The following is a 9592-nucleotide window of genomic DNA, read 5'->3' on the forward strand; positions in this document are numbered from 1 at the left end:
TTAAATGATCGAGTTGTACTTAATTTTATTATATAAATGTAAAATCACACCTTAATGAACTTTAAATTATATCTAATAATAATATAATATTAAAATATATGCAATATTAATACTTTTAATCCTTGAAAGTACATATATTTTCTTATTTTATTACACATAATATCTTTAGAACTTAAATTTTGGACTTAATCGAAATAGTGAAAGCCAAATATTTTAAAATCGCGTTTATATCACGGGCAAACTCCATACTTTGAACATACCAGAATCAGCTAAAATTTAGCGTACGTGTAGATCAAATTATAGAAGACAAGTTATTACAAGAATCGCTAACAAAAATAAATATCATAATATTATAAGTAAGTTATTTTATTTCGTAGTTTTAAATATTTTAATATAGTAAAAATATATTTTATAACAATTGTGACATTTTTTAGATGAGCTACAGATGGCAGGACCATCGACAAGAGTAAGCAAACGTTACCATGATTACACGGCCAACTTTATTTATGAGCTATCGCACATTGGCAGTGGTCAAGAGGAAGACGAAACTTTCATAAGGAAATTTTCTTTCTTTCTTTTCCATAGCGCGTGGTAGAAGGGTCGCCATTTTACTATTCAGCTATTTTCGTGGCACTTAACAATTTCCATTATATTTTCAAGCTCTTATTAAAGGTAATTCATTTTCAAATTAATTTGGTATTCAGTCCATCAATTATTATAGTTATTTTAAATATATTTGGTTATAGCTTTTTAATTAAGATTTCACTGCCTAACGTTATAACCTTAAATATTCCTGTTTACAGCACGTGGTAGAAGGTTCACCATTTCTCTATACTGTATCGTGGAACTTTAAATTTTCATTCTTTTTTTTTCACAAGTTTCAAACTCTTGTAAAGGTAATTAATTTTGAAATTATTTGGGTATTCAGTCGCTTAGATATTTGAGGTATTTTTGAATATATTTTGCTATAGTTAATTAACATGTAAGTGCTTAACATTAAAACATTAAATTTGAATATTTATTAAGTAGTTCATAGTATTAATAAATAATGTTTTCCTATTTGAATAGTAGCTATACAATTTTGTACTGATTTCATGGTCTACTGTTTTATATTTAAAATGAATAACGGTAATGAGTCTACGCAAGATTTTGATAAAAGTTATATCCCCAGGGGATTACGTCAGCGGCAGATGCGAAGAAATAGAGCTAATTATGTCCAAAGCATTTTAGATAGAGTTTTTAATGAAAAACCACCAGACTATCAACCAAATTTAGATATAGTTGAATACTCTATAGCATCAGATAGTAATGGGGCAATTGAACAAACCGATCGTGAGGAGCAAAATGATAACGGCTATTTAGGTCTAGAAAATCTATCTAATGGGTCTCCAAGCTCATATGATAGTTCTGATATTCAGATTAACGATAGTAGTACAACTGAAGATGGCTTATTAGATTTGAAAGAGGACATTCGAAACTGGGCCCTTAATCATAATTTAGATTCTGTCAGGCTGAATAGCTTACTAGAAATTCTTCGTGCCCATGGCCATAATGAGCTACCGAAAGACTCTAGAAGTCTTTTACATACACAGAGAGAGTGCAGTGGAATATTAACTTTAACTAATGGGGAATATTGGCACATTGGTTTCCAAAGAGGTTTGACAGAATTTATAATTTCTCACCCGAATTATGCTGATGAAATTTCATTTGCTATAAATATAGATGGCCTACCTTTATACAAAAGTTCTAATGTAAATTTTTGGCCAATTTTGGCAGGGGTTTATAGTTTCTCTGGAGGTGTACTAGGCAATATTTTTCCTGTTGGGGTGTTTTGTGGGGAATCTAAACCGGGAATTCTTGACGAGTATATGCAGCCATTTATAAATGAATTAGACGAGCTTAATGCAAATGGTTTTATTTACGGGGGTAAAACATTCAGTTGCAATCTACATGGGCCATTTATATTGGATACGCCAGCTAGGGCTTTAGTGAAAGGTACAAAGGGACATACGGGGTTTTTCAGCTGTGATAAGTGTACAATTAGAGGTTTTAGATGTGATAACCACACTGTATTTTTGGAGTTAGAAGGTTCGGATGAGCTTGTCACACTTCGTACTAACGAATCATTTCGTAACAAGGATAATGAAGAGCATCATTTAGCTGGTAGGCCTTCTCCCTTAGAACAGCTAGATATTAACATGGTAGCCAATTTTCCCCTTGACTATATGCATTTGGTATGCCTTGGTTGTATGAGAAGAATGTTACATAGTTGGGTAAGAAAGGGAAAATTAGTAGTCCGTCTTAGCAGTCAATTGGTTCAACACTTTTCAGAGAAACTCAAAAATTGTAGAGGGTATATTCCATGTGAATTTGCCCGTAAACCGCGAGCACTTAAATACATCGATCGCTGGAAAGCAACAGAACTTAGACAGTTTTTGTTGTATACTGGTCCAGTTTTGGGAAAGGGTATTCTTTCCACAGATGTACTCAATCATTTTAGACTATTACAGTGTGCCATTTATATATTAGCTTCTCCGACTCACAGTAAAAATCTCTCAAATTACGCCGGCGATCTCTTAGAGATGTTTGTCTCTTCTTCCCCAGATTTTTATGGAAATGCATTTGTCAGTTGGAATATCCATTCCCTAACACACTTAGCAGCTGACGTACAAAGATTTGGTCCGTTGGACTTCTTTAGTGCTTTTTCATTTGAAAATTTTTTGCAGCTTTTAAAAAAGAAAATAAGATCTCCTAATAAGCCATTGCAACAACTTTTTAAAAGATTGGGTGAATGTCAAAATATTTTAGAAAACAAAAGAAAGGGTATACGTTATGGGCTCAAAAAAGAATTTAGAGACCGTAGAGCCAATTTACCTGATGATGCGAAATCTTTCAAAAAATTTGTGTCCCCTATTTACACAATATCTACGTATCCACCTGACAATTGTTTTCAGTTATCTACTGGCGATGTTATTTTAATAAAAAGCCTTTATCAATCCAAAAATAAAGATATAGCAATTGTTGGTAATATATGTAAATTTCATGACAACAGTTTTACATACCCATTGCGTTCATCACTGCTTGGAATATTTGTGGCTAGAGTATCCAAGCAACTAAAAACCTATCCCATAGATTTAATTGAAAGAAAGTGTTTTCATTATCCAAATAAAAACAACTCATTGTTTACCATAGTTCCCCTCCTACATTATGCATAAATATCATTTTAACTTTTTTAGTATCTGTCAGTAGCGGTGCTAAGATATTTTACACATCCACTCATATCCACAAATGGTTTAAATTTGAAAATTAATTAAAAATTTACTTCAACTGAATTTTTTTTAAATTTTAGTAATACCAATTGAAAATTAATAATAAATAGTAATAATCAACTAAACTAATAACCAAGACAGCACCATCATGCCTCAGTCATCTTGTCAACGGTAGCCCCAAAAACCAAATGTTTTACCCTTTTAAAAATTCCAAGCCTGATCTTAGCACCGCTACTAATATCCCCTTTATATTGTAAAAACTTAAGTGGTAACATTCAAAATGTGTTACAATTTTGTTTAGTATTAGTGTTTAAATTTTTTCCTTGTTTATTCTCGCGAGATTGATAACTTTTCTAATTGCACTTGCTGAGAGGCAATATTTTATTTTTGAAGGATCTTTGGTTTTTGTTTAAATGTATGTGATATTCAACTTTGATGGGGAAGATACTGTGGAAGCTGTTCCCTATTCTTGGTGCCCAAATAGGTCATCGTGTTATTGGCCACCATCACGACAACACGAAGCTATTAAATTAATTAAAGATGGTGCTACACCGAATGATGACTGGAAGCTATATAATGGAAAAATAATGACCAAAACTAGTAAGTTTGATTTAGTAGTAAAAGCGAAAAGGCAGCTCTTAAAAAAAACTTTCTATATTTTCTATTAGTGCCGTATAGCAAAGCTCGTGAGCTTCTAACGAGATCTGAATATACTTCAGACCTTTCAAGCGAGTTGGACATTGGCCGAGGTGGAAAAAGGAAAATACTTAAACGGCAATATGCTCATGAAAAAGTAGCAAACTGCAAAGAGTCAGACTCTGATGAAGGTGAATAATAAAATCTATTTTTCAAAAGTTTATAAAATTTAACGATATTAACATCGTAGATGACACGCAAGAATCTCTTAAAAAATGCCCTAAAAATCGACCAGGTAGGAGACAAATATCGTTGCCAAAACCACCAAATTTTCCGATTAGTAAGAGTTCTTCAGACTTGTCAGCCACTAGCGTTCAAACTTCGATTGAATTGATATGTAAGTTATGAGTATCTAAAACATTGATATGGCCAAGCTAGCTTTTTATCTTAATACATATTTTTCTTGTACAGCAAAAGAAAAGGAGACTGATGCAATATGTAGTAATGTACTACAAGATGAACCTTCTAACCTAATGAGCAGCCCACTACCAGGACAATCGTCTCAACTAGTTAGCACCGCACTATCCGATCAATCTTTTGAACTAATTGGCACTCCACTTCAAGTTCAAGCATCTAAACTGCTCACCACTCCTCTACAAACTTCTAATCTATATGGCCCCTTTCAAGATTATTCTTCTAAACTAGTTAGCACCCCACTACAAGATAAATCCTCTAAACAAGTTAATCTTAAAAGATCTACATTAATTCGTAAATATGTGCAACCTAAAGTGGTGCCTAAAAAAAAAGTTAAAATTCCATCTAAAATTCTAACTGATTTAACTGTCTCTAATGTAAATTTAAATAATAACATTACTCTACCTACTACCATTAGAACTAATAACCAACAACCAGGCATGCTATCTGACCTAGACAATCTTAGCGTAAGTGTAGGAAATATAGAAACTTCAAGTAAAGAAAATGTTGCTGCCTTTTCATCACAAACATCAAATCCAGTGTTTTCAGCCTTTATGTCATCTCCATCTCCTCTGAATACCGAAAGACCACAAGTTAATTTCTACTGTAACAAAGGTTTTGAACGAAATTTTGTTGCTTATTTCATTCTTATTCTCAAAAATATCCTTAGTTAAAGCTTCCATTTTCTTTTTTCAGACAATTCACAACGATATGAACCAAGATGTCTTGAAAATCACAATAACTCGACTTCGAGAAAATATTCATCGAATGAAGGGAGTGACGATTTGAGAAAAACAAGAACCTTCGAAGGTATTTACATTGAATACTTCGAAAACCTTTTCATTTTGTAGTCTTATAAAATAATTTAATTCTTAGATCCGGATCAGCAGGATTACCGGACAGATGAAACATTCCGCAGTAGCACGCTTCGTACAAAAGCATCCTATAATGTCAGGAATGTTGGAAGACGTGATCATTTATTAGGTATATATGACATAGTATATTCATTTCTATTGATTCTTAATTTTTATTTGTAACCAACATAGGTTTAAGTCCGGAAAAATTTCAAAGAACTGTGCTTTTTATGTTGACTGATCTGAATGCAAAAATGGATAAAGCCCTTGAAATTTGCATGAAAGACAGAAATGCTCAACCTGATTTTGAAGATCTAAATATTCCCGGATGTCCGGAGTTTCCCTTCAAAACTTTGGAAGAGGTAGAAAAATTCGAACAACTTATTGAAAATGAAAATGTGAAGGACAAAGCTGTAAGAGTTAAAATCAATTGATAATTAAAAGATAAATAATCTAATATACATTTTTAGGTTAAAAAGTTTGCTTCCTTTGGAGGGAAAAAGGTGAAAGATATGACAAGAAGGATTTTGAAGAATGTGATGTGTCACGAGCTGGTTCTCAAATTTAATTGGATTGGAGTTAACAATAAATATGCGTTTAAAGAGCTTAAACTCAAAGATGTCATAATTGGTAAAATACGATCTTGATTAAAATTCTGTGCTCATTTAAAATTCAGCTATTAACCATTAACCAATTTAGGAGCTGTTCAGTTAAATATGAAGGGCAGTAAAGTTTTTGAAATAGAGGGCATAATCCAAAAATGGGTCAAGTATGCTCCTGACAGAGAAGGCGGTAGAAGTAAAAGAAATCAAGAAAAGAAAGACACAGATGACAGTGATTAATAGTCGAGCTAAATGAGTTATTTTTTCCAAGAAAAAAATTAAATGCAATCTCTAAACCAATTGTATGGTTTCATTTTTTTGTGTAATAAAATGATTTTCACGATTATACCGTTTTAAATTACTATTAGGAAGGCAAGGTTTTATTTTAATTTTTTCAGGGTTGTTTTTAGCATTGGAGTGCAATATGTTGTTCGGTATTTTTATAGTCAGCTTCCAAATTCCACCTCGTTTCCAACAACGGTTTCCCTGAAACATCCAACACTAAAACGACAGTAAAATCCGCAGTTGGCCAAGGGTAATCCAACCCCTTTTTAACAGTCATTTCTTAAGATAATACGGCAGTAAAATCGGCGTTGGCCATTGCTTTCTCAACCTTTTTCCAACAGTCGTTTTTAACGGTAAAACAGTAGTAAAATCAGTGGTTGGCCAACGGCTAGCCAACCTTTGGCCAACTGCTCTCTCCAACAACAAAGCGACTGTAAAACATACAGTTGGGCAGGTAGGTCATTGCGTCCAAAAAATCACAGTCGTACCGACCCAGTCGGCCAGATCGTTAACCACCGCAGTCGGGCCAACCGATTTGTGCTACTAGGGTTCTTGTGACGTACACTGTCATACTACTTCAAAACTGATCGTAAGGTTTTGGAAAAATTACCTGAGTTTTATTACGCAATTCCTTTGTCTTAATTTTAACGGTATTATTGAGGGGCATATTTAGGTCAAGCCCTAGACTATAAATCTGATTTATTTTCTGTTCTTCAATGTTGTACACTCAAATTTATTTTCATTTGTTGTTTGTTGAATACAAACTTAAGCTATAAATATTATCGCCATCACGCTTTAAAAAAACCGCAAAAGGTTTAGAGCTAAACTTTTATTTCAGAGAATCTCATTAAATAAATATAACCAAATTTAATATAAGCACTGTAAGAATGTTTAATTTGTACGCAGAAATAAAGGTTTTGGATTTTAATATTAAATCCAGGATGATCCGCCTTTAATTGATATTTTTTGAAAGTACAATTGCGATAAATGCAGTTAATGACCGCAGCTATGGATATTGTGACATATCGTCACTGACCGGCCAAATTACACTTAAAAAATGTCGGTTTTAACCAAAATATAAAAATACAAAATGGGTCAAAGAGTTAATAATCTCGATGTAACATCATTCGAAGCACTTCCTTTTTTTTGAACAATCATTTCTAAAAATTGAGATTCCGCTTCTTTTTTTCTAAAAATGAAATATTCATCAACATGCAAATCAGACAGCTAAAGCAAGAAATTGATCTTAATTTACTGTAATCTGACATATAAACGATAATCTCATTGCAGATGCTTCACCATTTTCTATTTATCATGTTCCTGATTAATTTTTTTTAGATTGTAAATGCTTTTTATTTTATTACATATGGGGTTTAGAAAGCCAGCAATTGCCAGGTCTGTGCGCACTCTCCTCATCTCTCGACAGAAGTTGAACAAGCGAGATCTTATAGCTGACAAAGCCCAGCTCTCTTACTCTTACGGGGATATTAAAGCTAAAGGTCTCGCGAGAATCTACCTTTGTCGGGAACGATCTCAACCTTTCACGGGTGTAGCAGTCATCTTACAACGTTCACCATCGCGGTCTAAGATATTATCGCGGCAATTTAACTTAAAATATTTTCCACAATACTCTGTAAATAAGTTTTGATCAATAAGCAGGTTTAGGAAATCACCATCCTCTATTGAAACGGGGTCTTTCAATATCGTTTGAGGAAAATAATATTTATTAATTTCTTCATTCGCTATGGTATTCGGCGAAAATTCTTAGTCATGCCTGGCTTCAATGGAAGACTGATTTCATATGCAAATTTGGTCGTTCAAATCAAGCCAGTTTTACTGAATAATTTTCTCATCGGCCAAGATGGGTGACGATCCTCTTCAATATTATCGTAAAGCCATTGGATTATACTCTCTCGCCAATCTGTCAGGGAAAGTCAATTTTCTGCTCAACGGTCTCCTGCCCGATCTCAAGGATAAGCTCATTAGAATGGGGTCATTCCAGGACAGATTTTCCCACTTGTTCACCCGACCATCGCCAAATTTCGTGAAAACTTGCATTTTGTGTTATTTAGGCCGTAGAAGTCGATTTTGAAATTTTCAGGAAGATTCATTGAGCGGTTGCTGAGATACAGTGTAGTAACATTTTTGAAAATGACATTGAACCATACCATTAGCCATTTTTTATCTCAGCTTCTACTTAACCCAAAAATTCGAAAAAGGGCTCATTTTTAAGGAATTGAAGAGCGCAATGTAAATAAGCACTAAGGTTCATGCTATATATAAGATAAAATACAATAAATCAAGTTTTAAATAGTTGACCTTTGACCCGGAAAATAGCTCATTTTTAATTTTCAAAATTTAATTTTTTTTCCGCATTCCCTATACGCGATTTAGTTGCAGTAAAAAAACTGCGAGGGTAATATTTTTTGTTTTTGAGTAAAAAAATTATTTTGTTTACCCCTCCTTAAAAAAATATATAGAAATTTAAAAAAATAAATACAGGGTGTTAACTAAAAACTATACAGAACCAATTATTCAACATGTGTTTTAAGTAAGAATTTTAAATTAGCAGGTTACATAGAGGGTGCAGAGGGACAAATGTCAATGAAAATTTCAATGACCTTGAACTGGGTCTTCAAGGTCATTCAAATTTTATCTCGAGAACCATTAGGATTAGAAAAATGGTTCCAATTAGAAATGTGTTCTACGTTTAATTTTAAGTCTAATCAACTTTGACACGATCTAATTTGACCAACGGGAAGCCGAGAAATGTTAGGCCAAAGACCAAAAGGTCGTGTGTCGTATTCTAATCTTAAATTTCTATATATTTTTTAAGGAGGGGTAGACACAATAATTTTTTTTTTCGAAAACAAAAAATATTACCCTCGCAGGTTTTTGACTGCAACTAAAGCGCGTAAAGGGAATGCGGAAAAAAATTAAATTTTGAAAATCAAAAATGAGCTATTTTCAGGGTCAAAGGTCAACTTGTTAAAACTTGATTTATAGTATTTTATCTTTTATATAGCATAAACCTAAATACTTATTTCCATTGCGCTCTTTAATTCCTTTAAAATGAGCTGTATTTCAAATTTTTGGGTTAAGTAGAAGCTGAGTTAAAAAATGGTTAATAGTAGGGTTCAATGTCATTTACAAAAATGTGACTACACTGTATCTCAGCAACTGCTCAATCAATCTTCCCGAAAATTTCAAAATCGACTTCTACGGCCAAAATAACCCTAAATGCAAGTTTTCACGAAATTTGGCGATGGTCGGGTGAACAAGTGGGAAAATCTGTCCTGGAATGACCCCATTCTAATGAACCTGACGTCCGCCTCATATATTTTAGATACATTTCGGACCGTCAGTTTTCTAACAGCTCCAACGTTGGCAGGCTTAAACGAGGGATATATTCTTGAAATATTAACTGCACTTTCTACCAGGACAGCTAATCAGGAAGCATCTCGTGCTATTG

General features: G+C 33.4%; 1 protein-coding gene and 1 long non-coding RNA gene across 2 annotated transcripts; both read left to right on the top strand.

Moving 5' to 3' along the window:
* The first annotated feature begins 841 nt into the window (after positions 1–841).
* On the top strand, positions 842–4028 carry LOC149949150 (uncharacterized). The gene is made up of 3 exons (XR_016479932.1): positions 842–896; positions 3663–3869; positions 3938–4028. It is a non-coding gene; the product is annotated as an uncharacterized LOC149949150 (long non-coding RNA).
* A 6-nt stretch (positions 4029–4034) lies between these two features.
* On the top strand, positions 4035–6126 carry tef (teflon). The gene is made up of 8 exons (XM_090169178.1): positions 4035–4096; positions 4156–4302; positions 4377–4994; positions 5076–5189; positions 5256–5363; positions 5426–5646; positions 5704–5863; positions 5933–6126. Exons 3-8 carry the CDS (start codon positions 4439–4441, stop codon positions 6073–6075), a joined length of 1302 nt encoding a protein of 433 aa, XP_090025304.1. The 5' UTR covers positions 4035–4096; positions 4156–4302; positions 4377–4438; the 3' UTR covers positions 6076–6126.
* The last annotated feature ends 3466 nt before the right edge of the window (positions 6127–9592 follow it).

Source organism: Leiobunum rupestre, chromosome 3 (genome assembly GCF_980474605.1).
Source record: "Leiobunum rupestre chromosome 3, qqLeiRupe1.1.hap1, whole genome shotgun sequence".
Classification (NCBI taxonomy): domain Eukaryota; kingdom Metazoa; phylum Arthropoda; class Arachnida; order Opiliones; family Sclerosomatidae; genus Leiobunum; species Leiobunum rupestre.

Excerpts from the sequence above, each read along its gene's own strand:
- tef (XM_090169178.1), top strand. The coding sequence starts at position 4,439 with ATGAGCAGCCCACTACCAGGACAATCGTCTCAACTAGTTAGCACCGCA. Across the intron at positions 5,190-5,255 it reads AAAAACAAGAACCTTCGAAG|ATCCGGATCAGCAGGATTAC; the intron begins GTATTTACATTG and ends TTTAATTCTTAG. Across the intron at positions 5,364-5,425 it reads AAGACGTGATCATTTATTAG|GTTTAAGTCCGGAAAAATTT; the intron begins GTATATATGACA and ends TAACCAACATAG.